The sequence below is a fragment of the Planococcus citri genome, chromosome 3 (genome assembly GCF_950023065.1).
Source record: "Planococcus citri chromosome 3, ihPlaCitr1.1, whole genome shotgun sequence".
In the NCBI taxonomy this organism is placed as follows: domain Eukaryota; kingdom Metazoa; phylum Arthropoda; class Insecta; order Hemiptera; family Pseudococcidae; genus Planococcus; species Planococcus citri.
This window is the reverse complement of record NC_088679.1, coordinates 68515862-68538106: the sequence shown is the minus strand read 5'-3', so window position 1 is coordinate 68538106 and position 22245 is coordinate 68515862. Positions and strand designations below refer to the sequence as shown.

The 22245-nt window shown below is 34.2% G+C and overlaps 2 protein-coding genes across 2 annotated transcripts in view; one reads left to right on the top strand and one right to left on the bottom strand.

Annotated features, from left to right (window-relative positions):
• LOC135838494 (homeotic protein proboscipedia-like) overlaps positions 1-22245 on the top strand; it is a 104616-nt gene that overhangs the window by 23372 nt on the left and 58999 nt on the right. The gene's annotated exons all lie outside the window — the stretch shown is intronic.
• On the bottom strand, positions 9183-12073 carry LOC135838493 (uncharacterized). The gene is made up of 2 exons (XM_065354155.1): positions 11497-12073; positions 9183-11364 (listed from the first exon to the last, which is right to left on the bottom strand). The coding sequence occupies exons 1-2, from the start codon at positions 11523-11525 to the stop codon at positions 10800-10802; spliced, it is 594 nt and encodes a 197-aa protein (XP_065210227.1). The 5' UTR covers positions 11526-12073; the 3' UTR covers positions 9183-10799.

Here is a 22245-nt window from a genome sequence, read left to right as displayed (position 1 = left end):
ATCAACAAGGGCTTATTTTACAGTTCTTTTTACTCGAAAACTTTGAAAGAAAAATACATAGAATAACTAAATGGAAAAATTCAACCATTGTTAAAATAGTTAAAAACTAAGAGGATTTAACAAGGAGGACACCATGAAAAAGCAGGACAATAACACGATTTTCAGAAGGAAATTTTTAAAATTTTCAAAAAGTGGTAAAGAAGGAATCAAAAAGTTTAAAATGTTGCAGATTAACCCTTAAACACCCAAGCAAATCCTGAGATGTTTGAAAAAATGCTTTCAATTTCCTGAATAAAATCATCAAAAGTATAACTTTTACTCACAGTTCACCCCCCAGCCCCTTGAAGCCACCTCGATAATGATAGACTCATTTATTTGATTATCGTCAAAAATCGAGGAAGCAAAAAACCCGATTGGGTCAATCTTGGAACTGAATGATATAGTTTCATTAGATGTAATGAATGAGTGAAAGCATAATTCCAAAGAACACCTCACCCCTTTTTGGGGGGGCAAACATTGATAAAAGTTGGGATAAAATACAGGGACCCATGCCCAATTTTTGGATGAACATATTGATGGTTGAGCTTTCACAAAATGAAATCAAGAAAGGTGTGTGCAGATGTCACTATCCCTCCTCGATCATAGATAGTGTAGTTCAACATCATGAAATATCATGATTGGAAACAACAACTTCTTCTCGTGCAATTTTCATGATGTTGAACTACACTATCTATGATCGAGGAGGGATAGTGACGTCTTCATGAATACTTCAATATTATGAAATGCCAGAGACAGCTGCAATTTGACAGTGTAAAGCTTTTCAAAGTTGTAGATAAGCCTATTTCGATACTTCTGCAGAAAAAAAATCGTACCACTAACCTTTGTGGAATGTAACTATTTGTTGACAAATATCGAGAAAGAATATCGACCTTGGCAGGAATTTCTCAAAACTTTCAAAAGCTCAGAGTTGTGGTTGAACAGCAGTTGAAACTTGAAACCTTTTTATTGAATCTCAATTCCCCTGAATCCAGTAGTCATAAGCTAGACACAATCTCATGATTGTAAACAACGACTTCTGCTCATGCAATTTTCATGATGTAGAACTACATTATATATGATCGAGGAGGGATAGTGACCTCTTCATGAATGCTTGAACATTATGAAATGTCAGGGAGTTCTGCAATTTGACTGTGTAAAGCTTTTCAAAGTGGTAGATAAACCTATTTCGATATTTTTGCAGAAAAACAATTGTACTGCTAACCTTTGTGGGATGTAACTGTTTGGTGACAAATATCGAGAAAGAATATCCATGGTGTGATAAACAGATTTGATGGGTGGATTGTAGATTTTCTGAACTTATGTGCCGTTAAGAGCATTTGTGTTCCTTACAATGTTCATCCAAAAATTGGACATGGGTCCCTGTATTTTATCCCAACTTTTATCAATGTTTGCCCCCCAAAAAGGGGTGAGGTGTTCTTTGGAATTATGCTTTCACTCATTCATTACATCTAATGAAACTATATCATTCAGTTCCAAGATTGACCCAATCGGGTTTTTTGCTTCCTCGATTTTTGACGATAATCAAATAAATAAGTCTATCATTATCGAGGTGACCTCAAGGGGCTGGGGGGTGAACTGTGAGTAAAAGTGATACTTTTGATGATTTTATTCAGGAAATTGAAAGCATTTTTTCATAACATCTCAGGATTTGCTTGGGTGTTTAAGGGTTAAAAGGACCCGAGAATAGATAGAAAATTTCAAAGATTGGTAAAAAAAAATAGTATGTATAGAAAACAGAACACTCCTCGGAAATGTTGGAAAAAACAGGACAAAAAACCAAAAAATAGGAAAATCAGAACTGTTATTAGACACGCTGGATTCGAATTGAAGCATGTGTTTCCAAAACGCACCAAGTTCAAAAAAAATATTGATAAGAAATTCATGGTACTTAGTAGTTAGTACAATTTGGAAACGTAGAAATGGCCCAAATTGGCTGATTTTTTGATATGTTGCATGTTGTAGCCAAGACCCTTGGGCACAACATATCAAAAAATCAGCCATTTTGGGCTGCAACTTTATGCTAGATGGCCTTGCAACCTCAGAATCTTTGAAAATGGATTTAATGCGTTTTGGAAACACATGCTTCAATATTATAGATGCGATTATTGAAACCTTATTTCAACATGAGTGGAAAAAAGTGCGCTGTTGAGGCCCTAAATTGAGGAAAAAAAACATAAAAATGTAGAAAATGCCTATAGTTCAATCCCACATTCCAAGATTTGAGTTTATATTTTTCAGATAGAAATTTGGTCCAAAAAATAGGCTTGTTTTTACCCTTATAATATGTATACTTATTTCTTATTTTTTTTTAAAAATAGGATTAAGCATATGTAAGTATTTCTTCTTAATAGATAAAAACACTGATCATTTTGATTTTCTCACCAATTCATCTTAATTTTAGACGATTTTGAAAAATTCGAAAACCAACAGTCTCCCAATTTTTCATTTGGGAACTTGTAGACTTTTCCAAAAGCTACGCTATGGGTCTGTCTCTGTATACTTTGATGAGAAAAAAAAATACTTGACTGATCGAGACCTCTTCTGTTAAAAAAAAAAAACTGCGATCTTCACAATTTTGTTTCACTTCATTTCTTTCGTTGGATCCTCAATTTTTCAATAAAAAATCTTTAAAATCAAATCTCCCAATTTTGGCTAAAAATATTACAAAAGAATACTTACAAAGCCTTTTGAAATAAAAATGAAACAATTTCAAATCATAGTTTTTTTCGTAAGCCTATCAGTTTTTCACAAAAAAATTGGTTCACTGAATTTTTAAGCACAACTTTTTGGTCTACACCTTCTGCTGAACGATTATTCACAAACTGCTCAAGAGCAGACGTATCAAAAACCAAAAACGTGCATATGGCAATCGCATTTTTCTCCGTTCGTAGAAACTGCATCAAGTTTATACTTTTTTCTCAATCAAGCGTTTCTTTTGAAAAATTAAAATTAAAATTTTTTCATGAAGTTTGAAAATTGATAACCTTTATACATTTTGATAACTCATTAAAGTTATTTCAGATTTTTCTGTTCTCGGGTCCTTCTGAAAATTTGACTGACTCAAAGCCAAAACAGCCATTCATAACTTACCTTTACATTCAGAAACGGCCGAACTAATCTTGAAAAAATCATCTGACATCTACAATCTCTGAATTTGAAACCATCAAATATTTCTTTCACCGGATCCTGAAAATAAAAAAATGAAACAGAACAGAATTAGGTAAAATAGGTACTGACAAAAAAAATCACCATCTCGAGTACACCTAAGTATTATCGTGGTTAGCTAATCTAAACAAAATCAGAACTGTAATATAATGCCATGTGTATTGTGTACCTACCTACCTACCTACCTACTTGTAGCCAAGCTACCTATACTTTATCGCCAATTTACCCTTCTTTACTTCCTCCCAAACAACACTACCTATTCCCAAATCAACTCGACAGTAGGAAATTACACGTAGATATAGGAAAGGTAGATGTGAAAAAATATGATTCAACTCGTGGTCATTTGTCGTATCGAATTAAAACGCAGCCCGCAAACAGTTTCAAAACACAGAACGTACAATTACTGTCACTATTCAACGAGAAGCAACTACCATAATCACTATTAATCAATTTAATTGCCGAATTGCAGGCCGCAGAATCGCCACGTCTATAGCATAGGTAGGTCTAGGTACTGCAGACATCAGTGGCAAAAGTAATTTATACAATTTAATTCACTCGCCCGCGTCTATATCGCAGGTAGAATAGAATGCTATTAGTTACACGTCATCTTGTGAGAATAAAAACGCCGATCATTTCGAATCATTCGACTTACGTATATACGTGTAGAGACCTTTCACAGAAATTAATAAAACTTTCATCGTGAAAGGAAATACAGCAAGGTAAGGTAGGAAAAATTCTATCACTAACCGTAGCTAACATCTCGCCAAGCAGAGTTACAGAAGACGAAAAAAGAATAAGGCAAGATCGGGTAAAAACGTTAAAAGAACGAGAAGAATGTAATCTGTAATGGAGTTTAACTTGTTTGGAAAAATGGTACATATAGCTTCGTGACAGATTATTTGTATCATTTGCGGCGCTGCGATGAGAGGATGAGAATGAAGTTCTGCGGCAGATTAAGCGTGTTTGATGAGAACGCGGTAAAGAAAAAGAAGAACGAAGGTTGCCGGTCGTCTGTGACCCTCTTAAGTGTGTAAGTTTCCAAAGAAGGGATTGTTTTTAAGAGTGACCATATCCTGGGATGAGAAGAACGCGTATAGTTTTTGCACTGTTCGCTCTCCTGCGCCTGCTGCCCCCCTGCCCGTTGCCTGGGCTCTCTTTCGGCTCTTTTACGAAACATTGATGATACTAATTTTTCATTCGCAACTTTTGCTCCCTTTTCGCGTATAGTAAACTTCAACTCACTTACAACACTCATTTTCTCACACGCCTCAACGAGGTACTTTTATCTTATAGTATATCTGCCTTGTTTATACGTATATATTTTTTTCCCTCTTATATTCGGGTTCTCTCCTCTTTTTCTACTACATTCTTCCTTCTGTGTGGCTTCTTCCTGCTTACGCACCGCCGCAACTAATTACATCGGTTTAATAGGTAATTGAAATAAATATGTACATCCTTCGCCATATATACCTACACTTTTAACTCGAAACATTTAAATTTCAGCACGCCGCGGATGAGGATTGGGGATGAGTAATTTCGTATTCAAAAACATCATCGTTATAGCGAAATGTGTCGATGTAGAAACACTATAGGTAGGTACGCGAGGTATATTCTTTTAGGATCAAAGTTCTGGCTCGGATATTACTTACGAAAGACGTGATATAATACCAAGGTAAAGCTAGGACAGGGGAACACGTTAGAAGGTATACGCGAACACAGCATACATAGAAATAAGCTCAGCTATCAGCCTAATGACATAATAATAACACATGGGCCAGCGCTTCTGTAATCATGTGCGATTTGTCAGACGCGAGGTATTCCTCCCCCGTTCGTTCGCGTTTGTGTATTCGTCCCAGTATACCTCTAGCTATACCTACATACATACATATATCTCTTCCAGCTTCAAAATTCCTCCATCATCCTTCGAAATGGAATTGAATTTATTCGTCGCTACGAGCTCTGTATCTTGTACCATATATTTTCATCGCCCAGCTCATCCAACGTATACCTAGCTACGGTTTTTGCGTACTTTTTTTTTCGTTTTGTTTTATTATTATGTTCATCATTGCTCGAGGCTTTTTTTTTAATTTCGACATCGTATTACACGTTCAGTCGTTCATCCTACACTGCTATACGTATGTATTCCAGGAATAGGTACTACCTACCTATATGAGTATACGAAATACGTGGCTCGCTGATGCCTCTCTTTCTCTCTAATCTCGAATTATATACCTTTACCTATACCTACAACATATTTTAATCGTGTAGTTAGGTATTCGAGTTTGCGTTTCGTTATTATTAAATTTAATTTAACGATATTCGAACCACAACCAAAGCTAGGTCAAACGGTTTGTTTCAATTAGGGTAAGGTTGCCCAAATCGTACCACTTTTTGCTTTTTTCAACGTGGACTGCGCTCTAATTATTTTTCGGAAACCATTCATGCACCAAATTGTACCTTGGTCTTTTGCCTACCTTTGAGCGCAAAAACGAAAATTACATCTCAAATAGCAAAGGCGCTATTTGAATCCGCGCAAAGGTCTCAAAAAGGTACGATTTAGGGACCTAGTTGCTCAAATCGTACCACTAGTTTCTCAAATCGTACTCATGAATGAAATTGGTAGAAATAAAGCTCTATGACCTCCTACCACCTCGAAGTCAAATTCTAATTTTCCCTGTGTGGCCATATCATGTTTCCCCCCACCCTTTGACCTTCATTCCTTCATCTGTCCCTTTTTTTACAAAGTCTCTAAAATGTCAAAGAAAGTTGAGCTTAGGTATTCCATATTTACAGCAGCACTTGTTCAAACCAAATTATTTTCACCATATTTCTCCAAAGAGCCCTTCCATATCTTCCACAGACCATTATCCACATTTTTTCTTTTCAACATTTGATGACATTACATTTCTGTATTGAAATCATGGTACGATTTAGGCAACCATTAACAAGTACGATTTGAGCAACTCACATTTTTTAACATCAATCTTCTACCACTCAGGTTGATGTTGATGAAATTTTTTCATAAATATCTCTAAATGTAGGTAATATTACATACTTTTAAGAGGATTAAACGTAACTTAGCTTTTCAAAATTTTGTTTTCGCAATTACCTTACATAACAGGTCAGTTTTTTTAACGGAAGATGCAATTTTTTTAAAAAACGTCATAAAAAAACCACCAATGATTCAATGTGCCCGATATTGATATCAGGCACCTTGAAATACATGCTAGTAACATATTTTATCGGTAGAAAGTGCTATTTGCAGATAGTTTCTGAGATAGAGGGGGTGGTACGATTTGGGCACCGGTACGATTTCGGCAACCTTACCCTATATTTTTCTCTCGTTACATTTCGAGCGACGACTAAGCTTCAATGGGAACAAGAACAATTACTGAAAAAAAAGCTCACTCTATATTATCTTGGCTTCGTTTGGAGATTGAATAATTTTACAGAAGATGAACAAAAACCAAAGTAGTTTTAATGCGTCAGAAATAGGTCAAAATAAGACAACTGAATAAATTTAAACCTTTGCAATTAAATGTTTGGAATTGAAAATTGAATTTTTTCAAATTTTGATTTTTTTGTGATGAGTTCATTTCATTGAATCAAAGGGTTTTTTCAACTTTTTCAACTGATACGTAAAAATAGGGATCAAATGAGTCAACTTCACCAATCAAAACTTTTTTTCATGTTTTAAATCAAAAAATCGTATTTTTTCGCAAAATTTCAATTTTTTTAAATCGACTTTACGAAATAACGTCATCCCAATTTTTCAATATGTTGTTCAGCATGAAAAGTTGTCCATAATATATTTTTTTCAGAATTTTTGAGAGTCGGAATGATATGAAAACTACGTTTTGAAACTTTTCGAGCTAATTTTTCGTACGAAAAAAGTGGCAACACTGATTTTTATGATATCGCCAAAAAGCCTTTCAAAACCACTAACTATTATTGGAACAAGTTCTATTTTGGTAGGTATCACGGTTATCGAGTAATCCACTGCTGAAATTGATGATATTTCAAGTTCACTGAAAACTTTGACACCCCCTAACAGTCTTTAAAAAAAGGCTAGAGGGCTGCGATTTGCGCCATTAGCCATCCCATCGGAAGGTCTTTCCACAGGAAAAATTTCAAAAACATCGTCTAACCCCCCCCCCCCCCTACCACTTCTTGGTCAAATTGACGTGAACTGAGAGCATTAAACGAGTTCAGTGGAAACCTTCATTATGAGATGAAAGTCACTCAGAAAATTTTCAGATCCGGAAAATGCTCTCGGAAGAAAGATATGTCCTCAAAAATGTGAGTATTTTCGAAAAAATCATGTTTTTTTTGCTCTGGCTCCCGCCCAACCTGTTTTGGAAAATGGTCCAGTTCTAATAGACGTTCTTTTTACACGGATTTTGGTAGATTTTTGAGAATCTGGATTTTAGACGTTTTAAAATATCTTTCTTTAAAAACACTTTTTAGAATCCATTCGCCAGTTTTAAAAATCTTGAGTCTTCTTTTTTTTAAAAGTAAAATCCAACATCTATTTTCAAAAGCTTTCTCGTAGATTCTAACTGCCGCAATCCATGTAAAAAGAACACAATAAGTAGGTAGGTACCTAATATTTGAGATTTTGCGTCGACCTAATTCATTTTCCATTAAAATCCAAGATCATTGGGAGGTTGAAAATGTTAAAAATCGCTTATTTTTGGGTAAAATTGTATGACATTTTTTTAAATGAAATCATTAATCTTTATTCAGCCAAAGCTAAAGCATGAAAAAGTATCATTTCATGAAACTGGGAAAATATTTTGGAAAGCAGTGGTGCCAATTTTTTCGTAAATATCGCCAATTTCAAAAAACTGAAAAAATTTCATAAATTTTTGGTAATTTTTTCGATTTTTTTAAAATTGCCAAGAATGGCCAAAAAATTGGCGCCACTGCATTCCAAAATATTTTCTCAGTCTCAGGAGTATTTTAACCTGGTTAATGCGAAATTAGAAGGAAAAAAATTTCAAAGTACAAATTTACCCAAAAATAAGTGATTTGCTAATTTCCAACCATTTAATAGAATCCTAAAAGTAATCTTGGATTTTAATGGAAATGATCTAGGTTGATACAGAGTCTCAATGCTCAATAATATTATTTTTTGAGACTGAATCATTTTTCTCAAAACAATTCGAGTAAAAGATGGATCGAAAAAAACCACGATTTTTTTTCTCGAAAACGCCCCTCTCTTGAAGGGTCCATATCTCCCCTCCAGAGGCACCTTCCGAGCTAAAATTTTTCCTGAGTGATTTTCAAGTGTTTTCTTTGAATTTGGTCAAAATCCACCTGGATGGGTAGCAAAACGAAAAAAATGAAATTCACTTTATATGTAGTATTGTATATTCCAAAAGTAACCGACAATCGACCAATCTGTATGAAACTTTCAGGGTACCTACTTATTTTGTAGTACATATTTTGTACAACATATCGAAAGGAGACCACTTCACAAATTTTTCAAATCGAAATACGAATCGATTCATTTTTCAAAATTTCTTGTTTTGCATTTACCCCTGCCTGAAGTACAATCGCAAAATTTCAGATCATTTTTTTGGAATTTTTTTTTGTATTTTCTGTTACATTCCTTTCAATAGTCGAACCATTAAAAAATGCTAAAAAAATGACGAACTGTAGGACTTTGAAAAAAATTCTAGAAATTGAAAATCATCGAATTCTAATTTTATAAATTTTCGGCTAAAAAATATTTACCAGCACTTTCTATCAAAATTATTATACATACCTACATGTTGATTGTTTTCCACAGGTAATACTCGAAAAATTGCAAATTTTAAAATTATTCATTTTATTCCCTCTTTCCAAAATTTTAATTTTTTTCATTACCTATTTCTACATTTTTTTTTTCAAATAAAAAATTACCCAAATATTTTCTTGAAGATGAAAAAAAAATTATAAAAACACTCGATCAATTGACACGAAACTCATAAAACAATGTATTATTTAAACGACAACAATAAACACAAATCTTTCTTCTGGTATTTTGTATCAATTTGAATTGATTAGATTTTCAAAAATTTAAAAAAAAGATCGATACCTACTAAAAAAAATATAAACACATTAACATTCAACTAGAATTAATTATAGGTAACAATTGAATTAAAAATGCACATATCTTCTCACTACTGAATCATAATTTCAACTACAACAATAAACAAAAATATTTCTCCTTCCAGTATTTCGTTACTAATTAAGTACATACCTAATGTTTTAATTGATTAGTTTTTTGGAAGATGGAAAAAAATAACCATAACAATTATAAATAACCTGCATTCAACAACTTAATTCACAAAATCCTCATAATAACCCAATTAAAAATACTTATTGATTCTTCATCATATGATGCCAGTACTTTATGATAACATTTTCGAATTAATCGTCGTAATTCAGACAGTCTTGAGTCAATTAAATTCCAGAATACGATAAAAAAACTATAGAAAACATTGTAGTTCATTACATATATAAAGATTTGATGATAATTTTTAAAAAAGTCCCGAACGTTTGGATTTTTCGATAAAAATTGGTGAGGAAAGTTAACCGTGAGCGGAAGATTACCCAGAAAAATTGCGACCCCCCCCCCCCCAACCTAGTCATTTGAGTAGCTGAGCCAAGGGTCTTCAAAGTGGGGTCATTGTTGCAAAAATTGTGTTTTTTTTTCATTTTTGGGTAGTAATTTTGTGCAGCATCTCGGTTCCCCCCTCCACGACTCAAAAAGTTGCGGTTTCAGTTTCTGAACCTCCTAGACCCATTGAATTCTTAAAACCTTTTTCGCAACGATCTACCAATCACTTGAAGATTCACGAATAGCGAAAATAATAATTTCTCATTCACGTCTTCATAGCACCTGCCACCTTTCCAATATAAAAATTTCTCTTACGAAAAAGTAACACTGTATTTGTGTTTAGCGGTTCAAAATATACCTCGATTTCCACACTATTTACAGTAATTTCGCTCAAACCTACCCGAATTCGTTTTTTTGCTTCAATTTTTTTTTAACAATCATTCACTAAAATGAGTAAAAAATTATAAATTTTGAAAATTTGATCAAAACGACAAAGGAAAAAAACGTTTATCAAAGTACTGGTATTATTTTCACCAACTGAGCACGAATCCTACGTAAGTTTTTTGCAAAAGAAATTTTTAATGGTGAAAAGTCCAAAATTTTCAAAAATGATACAACTTTAAGGACCCCTGGCTCAGACGTCTAAACATCATTCTAGATGGCTTAAAATTTTTCTGGGTTATCTCTAAGGTAGGTCATTTTTCAACTTTTTCCCAATTTAGGTGTAACTCTGCGAGAAATCAAACGCAGAAAAAATTCCAATTTGAAATTTTTTTCTCAATCTTATTAAGGTCATTTGGCCACAATTTTTCGCTAGACTCTATCAAAATACAAAAATTCTTTTAAAATAATGCACCTAAGTAGCCTTCCATTCAAAATAAACTCCCTCGCCAATTTTCGTCAAAATTCAGGATACTCCCTTCTCCTCCAAAGACGATTCCGAAACTAGTTCTGAAGTCTTCTGCCTTCACATAGTTGAACACTTGTCTTCGAATACAACATGACTCTCTAAATACGATAAGTACAACTGTGGCCACAGGCGAGTGACTTCTTTCGAATTGAATTTACATACATTATTGTCATCTCTCGCTCGAATACCAACTACGACTCCATCTTTGGCTGGTTGAATTCGCAATCCAACTATTTCAATATCCTCGGCACCGAACTTACTTAAACGTAACTTCAATTCTTCTTCAGTCGGATCAGAATCAGCCTGAGTAATCGAAGGAACAATCGTGGAATTTACCGTCATACTGTTGATCTGACCCGATGAGGTGGCATACAAAATATCATAACAGGCATCCTCAAGATGCAGATCCAGTTCCTCAAATTTAATTTCATTACTTTGGCTCGAAGAATTGGTTTGTTCGTGTGTCACTTGAAATTGGCTTTCATTACTGAGAGTGAGATTCGAAGAATTGGTCTGTATCTGGTTCGCTTCATCCGAACAGCCCTGCCATATCATTGGGTGAAATATTCCATCTCCGCATTCATTTTCAACGACTTTATGATCCATATCGTTTTTGGATGAACTGTAATCAATTATGTCAAGTAACATTCAGTTTAATAGGTACCTACATATCTATAAACACTAACAGTTGTTGAAAAATAAGAAATTGTGATTTATTTGTGATATTATACTTATTAGTTTCGCTAATACTCACCTAGTATTATTATCATTGCCTTCTTTCATCGCTTCTGCCGTGTTATTACCCAGTAGTACCGCTTATATTTTTAATCACTGTAGATACCGAAAGTTTGAATTAAACTATCACGATGAAAGCGAATACACCATGAGTCATACCAACACGTATAAAACTATAACAAAACGCGAAGCAACACTAGACGTTACAATTTTAAAATTCACACCGGTTACTCGAACGAAACGCACTATTGATAGAGAACTACGTGTAACAAGAAGATCTTTGCTTGGGTGAACTAATAACCATAACTTCCAACTACGCAAAATAGTTACTTAGGTATAATTAGGTACCAGATAGTCTGTTAACACAGACACAGCACAGACAGATAACAGATAAGATAAGACAGGTAACAGCTATGTTTCATATGACAAAGAGTGGGAGTGTGGAAAAATGGCGGCTTGGCTGTAAAGGGTAACGTATTGCAACATCTACAATTTAAAAAAACACACACACACACACGACTTGAATGATTTCCAGGTATGATGATTAGTGAGCAGAAACTTCGCAAGGCATTTTCCTCTGATATACAAATTGGATTTACACTATCAGTTCAAAGATAAGAAAATCTTTAAACTGGTGTGTGCTATGCCATTGATGGTACAGTCACAGTCTCCCACCCGATTACCATACCTTCCTCAATTCTCAGTCATTCATCATCGCAAAGGAACCAAAACAAAAAAAAACAACACAATTTTTCAATGAGCAGCTCACGAGGAAAAGATGAACTACCTACCAGACTTACCTACCTACTTTCATGTACAGGGTGCCCAGAAATATCGGGTACCCCTAAAAAAGTTTTCTACCAAAATACTTTGGTTGGTCACCGTGAATGATAATAATGATAGCACATGATTGGTTGTTGGACTGGAAAGATAACATTCCACCAATCATATGCATCTATTTCGCGTTGCCAACCTATATTTTTAATGAAAAACTTTCTTTGAGATACTCGGTATTTCTGGGCACCCTGTACATATCAAATTTATTCATTTCGTACCAATTTGTCAGTATTTTTCTCTTACATTTTAACAAAATACTTACGTATCATAATAATTTCAAAGATCATTGAATTCTTCTTCATTTTAATTCAGAATTCAATAAAAGTTACAACCAGATCATGATTTTTGATTTTTTCTGAGTTGCCCAAGTCAATATTTGCATCTCATTCTTTCCATTGATCAAATCTCAAAACACATACTCGAAAAGCTCAACGATTCATAACTACCTCGCATGTGCTCAATTTTTTCCAAAAAAAGGGCCTTAAACAACAAAAAATTTCAAAAAAATATCTACCTACCCAAAATTAGCCAAAAAAACTGCAACTTTTTAATGCAGAAAAAACCAAAAAAAGTAAAAAAAATACAAAATTTCAATCACTCTTAAAAAATAAAAGAAAAGGGATTTTTTGACAACTACTAGCAAAAAAATGATTCATTTCCAATTTTTTTTCAGAAAAATAAAACCATAGACAATTTTGAATTTTTGGCAAAAAAAAAGCGCCAGATGTTGACAAATACATACTAGCAAAGGACAAACCTTTTTTTATGGCAAGTTTTAGCAAAAAACAAAAGTAATTTTTGAAAAAAATTCGAGATTTTTGGAATTTTTCGTAAAAAAGCGTCCATTTATAGTACGTAGGTAATTTTTGACAAAGAAGTGAAGCTTTTCAAGTGGAAATTATTTTCAGCAAATAGTGAAACTATATTCGGCAATTTTTTCTTTTCTTGGGTAAAGAAGCACGATTTTTCAGCAATAGCTTAAAAGCGAGAATTATTGTCAATTTTTGGTAAAAAGCGAGATTTAATTTTTGGAAGGAAGTAACTGGTTTGCCATTTTTATTGAAAAAATTGACAAAAAGCAAAACGTAAACAACTTTGGCATAAAAGTCAAGGATTTTTTGCAATTTTTTGGCAACAAGACGAGACTTTTGGCCAATTTGTGCATGGAAAAAAGTGAGATACCTATATTTATATGAAGTTTGTTGCGACGAAGTGACAATTTTTAGCAAATTTTGGCAAGAAACAATAACGCTTTTTGATTATAGTTTTAACCAAAAGTTGACACTTTTTGTTTCTCGTTTATTAACATCAACTTTTTCTCATTTTTCCTTCGAGATGAATTTTTGAAAAAGTAGCTAAAATTCACTTTTAGTAATTTTAGTAACTCATATGACCCGAGGTGCCCATTAAATTAGAAAAATGAAAAAGAAAGACCTTTTGATTTTTTTGGATGATCAAATTTCCATTTCTGAACGACTTTTTTTTCGAAATTAGGTACGTAGATTTGAAATTCAACTTTGACGGATGATTTTTATAGCAATTTTCGCGCTGATCACTGAAAAAAATAATGAAAAAATTCTATTACCTACGTCAGAATTTTTCACATTCACAGTTCGTGACACTACATATTATCACCGAAATTCTATCAATTTTTGTTGATTACTTCAATTTAAAAAAATCTACTGGAGGTTCCAGTAATTTTCAGAAAGTTCCTGGAGGCTACAAAACGACTTGAAATCCACCTGCAGTCGTTGAAATCAGTTTGCAGAATAAATGTCGGCTTTCCAACTCCATTTTGATGAAATTTTGTGAGAATTTCGGGTTTCAAAAATCTGCTGGAGGCTCCAGTGATTTTTAAAAAGTCGCTGGAGGCTCCAAAATGACTTGAATCCACCTGAAGTCGTCTTCAGAGGGTGTTAAAATTGAAGTGCAGAGTAAATTTCGGATTTCTATCTCCATTTGGGGAAATTTAAAGTTTAAAAAATCTACTGGAGGTTTCAGTAACTTTCAAAAAGTCGCTGGAGGCTCCAAAACGACTTGAAATCTACCTGCAGTCGCCTTCGTAGCGTATTGAAAATAGTTTGCAGAATAAATTTCGGCTTTCCAACTCCATTTAATGAAATTTTGTGAGAATTTCGAGTTTCAAAAATCTGTTGGAAACTCTAGAACTGCTAGAAACAGTTTGAAACAGTTTCCAAACGATTTGGCAGGTCGAAAATAGGGTACATCCCAAATTTCAGCTTTCTAGGTCAATTTTGTAAAATTTTGATTTTTTCCCACATTTTTGGTTAAAATTTGTTTTTTGAAAATTCACCAAAAATAGAAAAAGGCACTTAAGTACTTGAAACTTTGACAGGTGATGAATTTTAACCTGCTCTTTTGATCTACCTTTGTACGGTTTAAAAATTTTCCTGCAAGTCCTATGTTGGAACGCAAAATCTGGGATTTTAGGACCCCCCCCCCCTCTTTAAGAAAAAAGTTGTCCCGGCGGATCAGGGGGAGGGGTGAAATAGATCCTTATGTGAGCCCTCGACTATTTACTTTGGGTTTTTTGAGAAAACCTGATGGGAAGGTTGGAGGGGAAGGGGTAAAACTTGACTTTTTAAAGCATTGACTTGTGTTTAGCTGAAACCACTTCATTCGATAAAAATTTCAAGGTACATAATTTACTTAAACCAAATCATGGTAACTTTTTCTCCAATTTTTCGAGGTCAAAAAATGCTGAAGACGACGATAAAAAAATCAGGGAAACCAAGTCTAGTTTTCAGATTATTTTACACACAAATACGAGTTTTTGAAACTTTTTTCGGCAATATGAACCTATTTCGAAGAGGAAGCACCTCCTCTACCCAGATCTACCCAAGATCTCGCAAAATAATCAACTCATAGCTACGGTATTAACATTAAATCCAACTAACATGATCCAAATTACCCATGAAAATTATAAGACGATGAAAAATCCAATCCATACATCTCACGCTTACCTTCGACTTCTCGATTCAACGGCTCCAGTATCGCAAATTCACATCTGAAATCATCACAATACGATCGAGTATTAGAAACTTACAGTAGAAAGTACCCACAAATAATCAGTAGCTCAGGTCGTCATACGAATACGATACACGACAAAATACGTGAAATCAAGCAAAGCAAAATGCCAACAGTGTAGCGAGTAAGATAACAGCAATAAATCATCGGCGATGTGTTCAGGTATACATGTGTATTATCCACCTAAGCAGGCTATATTCATCCGAAAAGAATAGATTACCGAGTACCGACGACCTCCTACTGAGATTACAAGCTACCACTAAACTGTGTGTGTGAGGTTGCTAGTCCTACTTGTATTTAAAAGGTGTTGATTACACGTAAATAGATCGATTCAATCTGATTCTTTTTTCCCCCTCTGGAACCAAATCATCTTTCGACTTTCTATCGTTGCAGATACAAATTTTTTCCAGCAAAGGGCATTAGGTAAGACGAAAAACACACATCGGTAAGTATTATTTCCGACACGTTCAAAAGTCTGAGAAAAAAAGTCGAAATAAAATAAAAATTACCGTAGAAAAATTTTTCGTCTTACCGAATTTTATTTTCATTTGTTGTTTTTTTTTTTCAAAGGATATAGATACCATGTTCGTCTACCCGATTAAATGGCTTTCACAAGGAAGAAAGTTGTCGGATTTTTATGCCGTCAAAAGTTAGGCGGACATGACAGGGGCAAACAGACATTCTGACTCAGCGAATTTCTGATTAATGATGGATGAGTCTTAGTATGAATACACGGAGCTTTACTCGGCGGGAAACGCCGGGCATACTCCGGCCAACTCCGTTTTCCTACTTCACCCGCACCCACCTCTCACATTTTTTTCACTTTGTCATCCCCGTATGAGCGAATTCTCTCTTTTATTTCTTTCTTAAAAACCGCTTTTAACCGTTTTTTACTTCTACTCCGCTCGATCTAACGTTTCAAAAAAAAAAAAAGGGCTTTTTCTTTACAAATTGCCAGGCCAGCGCGCATAATTTAATTAATTTTTCTTTTAAAACAAATCTCGTCTTTTCGATTTTGAGCCTTTTTTTACCCCTCTTGCTGCCGCTTCGACGAGAGAAAATTCTCTATTCTGGTAAGAGGGTTCGAATGGAATTTTTATCAGTGTTGTTGGAAAGGAGAAAAAAAAACACAAGGGAGAGGTTTTTTTCCTCTTTACTTTACCGGCCCAATTGAACGTTTACGATTTATCCACGCGCCCAAGAATGTTTGCAGAGGGATCGCATCGTCCGTTACGTATATATAATGAAGAAATTATGGTAATGAAAAAAAGCTAATATTGATGAGATCGTCTGTGTCATGCTGCTTTTTCCGCGTTATACGAAGAGAATCTTTTGGCTGTGGTGTGTGGTGTGGTGTGGTGTATGGATCATCGACGAGTTTTTAATTACCGGTGAAGCGAGTTTAAGGTCTATTTTCCCTCGAATTGGCGACAAAATCGAACAGATTACTGTATTTGTAACTGGCTCGATCGGCAGTGACTGGAAAAGTTTGTGAAAAGCTACCTCTCACTATCCTCGAATCGTCATCCTGAACCATAAGAGAAAAGTGGCAACTTCAGAAACACAAGATGTGTGACGAAACCAACATGAATGATTGAAAATGCTGAATATGATTTTTTGACAAAAATTGAAAAAACACAACCTCTTGGTTACTCTAGATTTCACACTTGAACACCTCCCTCCCTCCCTACCCTCACTTTCCTCTCATTTAAGGAAGAGGTTCGATTTTTAGCAACTAGATCTATCTCTATACTACTGACGAAGCATTTCTTGCTTCAAGTCCTTCTATTTTGATTAATTTTATCAACTGGTCGCTCCTGCTGGTCCAGCTCAAGCCCACTATATCTATCATATCACTTCTAATTCTTTAGAGCTTTTGGGGCAGAGGGAGAGGATCTCATAATGCTTTTGCACAGTACCCAACATCTGACCCTACAAAAGAAAATCCATTCAAATGAAAGTAAATTCGTTGACAAATTTTAAACAGAGTTGAAACAAGATTCTTTACAAATTTTGAAAGCTCGCAAAGATGATAAATGAATGCAAAATCTAAGAAGAAAAATTTTTAAAAATAGTATGGATCTGAATTTTTTGTTTATTTAGGATCTCGATACCCTAAAAAAGTTTACCCCTCTCAATTTTGGCCAAGTTCTGAAAAAAAATTGAAAATCATATAACAACTCATTTTTTTGTTCTTCAAATACCCACATCAAGTCCCAAAATTTTGAAAAAAATAAGAAAAATCGAGTGATTCATAATTTTTTGGTTTGTTAGACGCGTTTATTTCCAAATTTATACGTCTTATTTTTTCAATTGATGAAAACTACTTAGATCTCACAAAATTGAAAAAGTTTGGTAACCTGTGCTGTAATGGATTTTCAAAAATACTGATTTCAATTTTCAAATTAATTTTTTGATACGACCCCCCCCTCCTTCCCCTTCCCCTTCACCTTTTCATATCATTTACCTCGAAAAAGTTTTTTAAAAAATTGCATGTCAAAAGATTACCAACAGGAAATTTTCGAGACAATTCTCCAATTTTAAAGAAATAAATAATACATTTTTCAAATAAATAAACTAAGGAGTAAGTACCTAGAAAATTGAAATGACCATAATTTTGATCCTCGAAAAGAAAATTGAAGTTTGTTGACCAAAAAAAATCTGTAAAATGAACTGTTTTTCAAGATTTCTATGCTTAAAAAAGAATTATACCTATCAAAACATGGTTATTTGCATTTCTTGAATTCAATTTACATGATTTTGTCTTGTGAAAATTTTTAATTTTTTTTGTTTTAATAATTACACAATTTATTGAAAGAAATTCATAAGTTTCTTCAAAAATTTTCGCAATTACAAATTGTCAGTCTACTTGCATTGAAAAATTTTTACGTTTATTATTTTTAAAATTCTTCAATGGAGAGACAACAATAGTAACACCCGCTTCGGCTCTTCACAACTTTGTTTACCTCAATAGCTTCAAAATTATGGGAGATTTTTTTTTAAATTTTAAATTAGAAACTGTTTGATTCTGGAACTCGTAGAAGCAAAATTTTAACCCTCTTGAATTATTGACATCATTATCCAAATTGTCGTTGTTTTCAATTTTTATTTGATTAATTAATCTCCTCTATTGGATTATACCTTAAATTTTCAAAAGCTTTTGCCCTGGCTTCGCTCAGGCTACTTCTCTCTTTTTTTTCTAAATCAAGTATGTAAATTTTCTAGGAAACTACATTCTTCAAATCTGAAAAATTCCAGTCCAAAAAACCAATTCTCATGTCAAAAATAGTGATTTTAGAATTATTTTTCGACCAGTGTACCGTATAAGTCAAAACTTGAAACCCCAAAAACTTGGAGAATGAATCTTGAAATATATTTGATTTTGAGTAGAAAAGAAATTATGCAATTAAGTAATAAACGTAATTTTCAAGTAATCTTTTTACTTGTTTTTCTCAATAATAAACGTACACACGTATTATGTAACTTCAAAACAGAAATTCGCTGAGAATGGAATCAAAATCAGTTTGTTTATGTTGCCTTTTTTAAAAATTGAATTTTCTTTCACTATCTTGATTCTGGATACAAAATACATATGAGAAAATTATAGGAAAATTCGCGATTTTGAAATTGTGCATCTTTTTCACTACCTATATTAGCAACCAACTTATTTTTTTGCCAATGCCAAGTCAACAGTTGGTTGCCTAAGTCAAAAGATAAAGATACACAATTCATTTAAAATCGCGAATTTTCCGACCTGGTTTTCTCACGAATGCAGAAAAAACTTTTTCAAATCACACGTTTTGTTTTGCCCTCGTTTTGCTTGAGGCACTTGATTTTTTTCAAATCTGAAAAAATGATTGTTCAAGAAGTAGAACAAAGAGATGATTTTACAAAATCTTGAGTAAGGAAATGAAATAAAAATTTTGCTGTTCATTGCATAGATTTTTTTTTTAAATCAAAAAAGTAAGTAGTCTACAAGTCACAAAAATGTCTCGACCATGGATTTCAATGAACTGTACGACCTTGTTAGTGATAGTGTGAATTTTTTTTGACAATTCTCTCGTTCTTTCGAATAAAATGATGAAATGGACAGAGGAGGGGGGGGGGAGAAGAGTGTCTATAAAATCTGATAAAAATCATGTAAGATTCCTTGTGTACATTTAATCATAATTTACAATATGAACTTTTGCCCGGATTATTTGTTGAAAACATATTCACATTGGTTTGTATACATATAAGAGTTGATATGTGTCCCCATGGATCACGATGATTATGCAAGAACAATATACATATGAACAGAACATAGGGTATGAAAAATGACCTCGTTGATTGAAACGTATTTTTTATTCGAGCTTTTAAAACGTTGTAACTGGAAATGAAATATTCTCCCCTTTCTACTACGACTTCGTCGTCGTATATGTTACCTATGGCATATAACTTTACCGCGATGAATTTCTTGAAATGACCCTTACGAGGCATACGAAATGATTAATTCAAGGGTGCTGGTGGCCACAAAGGTTAATATTTAAAGTATTACATTTCACGTGTTTACTCAAAGCTATTTATACTCTGTGAAAACCGCACCATGGTTTATTATAAACCGCGTATCTAGTATCTACCTCTATACTTAGCCATGTATTTTACTATAAGGTTATAATTATTTTGTCATTTGTAATCTCTGTTCTACACGTGAAGTATTTTTCATTCGTTTTTCATATTCAACTTGTAAGTATGTATGTTCATGCGAGAATATACCTCCAGGTAGCAGTGATACAGAAAACACTCTTATAAGCTATTGAAAATTTGTATAGGAGAGAGATAGAGAGATAGGTATAGAATGGAAAAAAAAACTGAAGATCGTATATAAGAGTGCGATCACTCGAAATTACAATTCGGCCTATTAATTAAGTGTACGAATATTAGTAAGTAGTATAGAAAGAGTCTTGCAAACGCGTAAGTCTAAGTAGCAAAAATGTCAGCGAAGCTATAAAAAGATATGGATCATCAAACGCTGGCGCTGGCAAAGAAAGAGTGCGCATTGGAAAAGGCTGAAGAAATTATCACTAGTAAGTTTGTTCAGAAAAACAACCCCTAAGGAGTTCGAAGCGACACATTTTTTCCTTCGTATTTTCTTCATTTTTCATAAGGTTACGATTGGTCTCCGAGGACGAATTTATTAAACAATAATTTTAATAGTTGCATGCCCCCCGATGTTGTAGTTGTAAGTATACTTCTTTCACAAATACGTTTTGTAGGGCGGAGTTCACCGTGTTGGGTAACATCGGCTGTCTTGGGGTAGTTGTGTAAACGAGATCGGTTTAATTTATCGTCTTGGTAGAGTATTTTAAGGATATCTGTGTTTGTTTTTAGCTGCAGAGCGGAATTGCTGTTTGACTGTGGGAGATTTCCAGAAGCGAGGGTTTTGCAAATTGGAGGAATTGGAGGAGATTTTGATAGTACTTATACAAATTTGGTTTGGATGAAAGGTGGTCATTTTGTTTCGTCTGAATTGAAAATGAACTTGAGGATTCAGGGTTGGGGTTTGTTGAGTCAAAATTCGTGCATTTGAAGTGTTTAGATTTGGAATTTTGAACGAGTAAAGAAGTTCTGGTTCATGTTAAATTGGGGTAGCCGGTGAAGTGATTTTTTTCAAGTCTTTTGCTGGACTCTGAAGAAAATATGACTGATTCTTAACGTTATGGGGAACTTTGGGGGAGGGGGGATTCCAAAATTCACCATAATACTTAATACATTCAAGCATGCAATGATCACACATTTCCAAAATTTGATCAAAAGTTAATCAAAATCCTGCTGAGTCAAGTCAACATAACAATTCATTGAAGATACCACCCGACTATTGTCAATGATCAAACATTATGAATGAAGCCAAAATCAATTAAAGTATTCTCACTGCGCACCTTACACTCATTTTTTTTTCACCATCACCATCGACAGCCTCAGCATCAGTCTCAGCCTCACGCTGAAACACGAGTCGGGCTAACATCCTGTTTTTTTTTCTGGTGTACGATTTTTTTGATTCTATCGTTTGAATGAATAGAGTCTCATTCAGGCTTCTTCTTCTTACATCGCGTATAAGAAGTAGGCCATGTATGGAATAAAAGAGACTCCCGACACTTGTATAACACATATAAAGCTATTCAACGAAGCATCAGAGATATAACTCCGTCACTAAACCCATGCCTTCCAACCGGAATAATGTAAATTCATTAATAAAAGTAATCTTTTCATCTGAGGACATTCGAATATACATAGACGTACAAGCCGCGTACCAATGTGTTGTAGTACAGCGAGAAGAGAGCAAGAGGCATTGCCGAACTAATGTATACAAAACCAGTAGCCGCCACTTTCTTCCTGGTAAAACATTCGTTTATCTTTTCTCCGTTGTGATATTTTTGCGCTGTGTCATGATTTCGTCGGTACCGTGTACCACCGTATATGCTGTATGCTGCGGTATTGCATTTACAAGGCCTACAATACGAGTATACCACCGACTAGCATGGCGATGGCGTTTCATTCGCCTGGACCCTATTGTATCGATGAGTTTGAACATAGCACATACAAGAGAAACCACTGATTATAGGTCTTTAACACTTTATTTTTTCCATCATATTTTTTTTTGCTCGCCTTCTTTATAGTAGCAGGTACCGATAGAGTCGGATTGTTGATACCTAAACCTATGTGTGATTCTATGCGGTCAATGAGAATAATCTGGTAATTACCTGGATACCTGCTCAAACAGTGTATTATAATGTGGGTGTGACAAAAGGACGATTACGTAGCTGAAAGAATGGAATTTGCAAAATTTACTCGGATCGAAACATTAGATGCTTGTGATAAGTGCAGAATGTTGGGCTTACCTATG

What these genes read in the sequence shown, in the direction of transcription:
- LOC135838493 (XM_065354155.1), bottom strand. Translation starts at nt 11,525, where the DNA reads ATGAAAGAAGGCAATGATAATAATACTAG. An exon ending in GGCAATGATAATAATACTAG is followed by an intron (nt 11,365 to 11,496) that starts GTGAGTATTAGC and finishes AATTGATTACAG; the next exon opens with TTCATCCAAAAACGATATGG.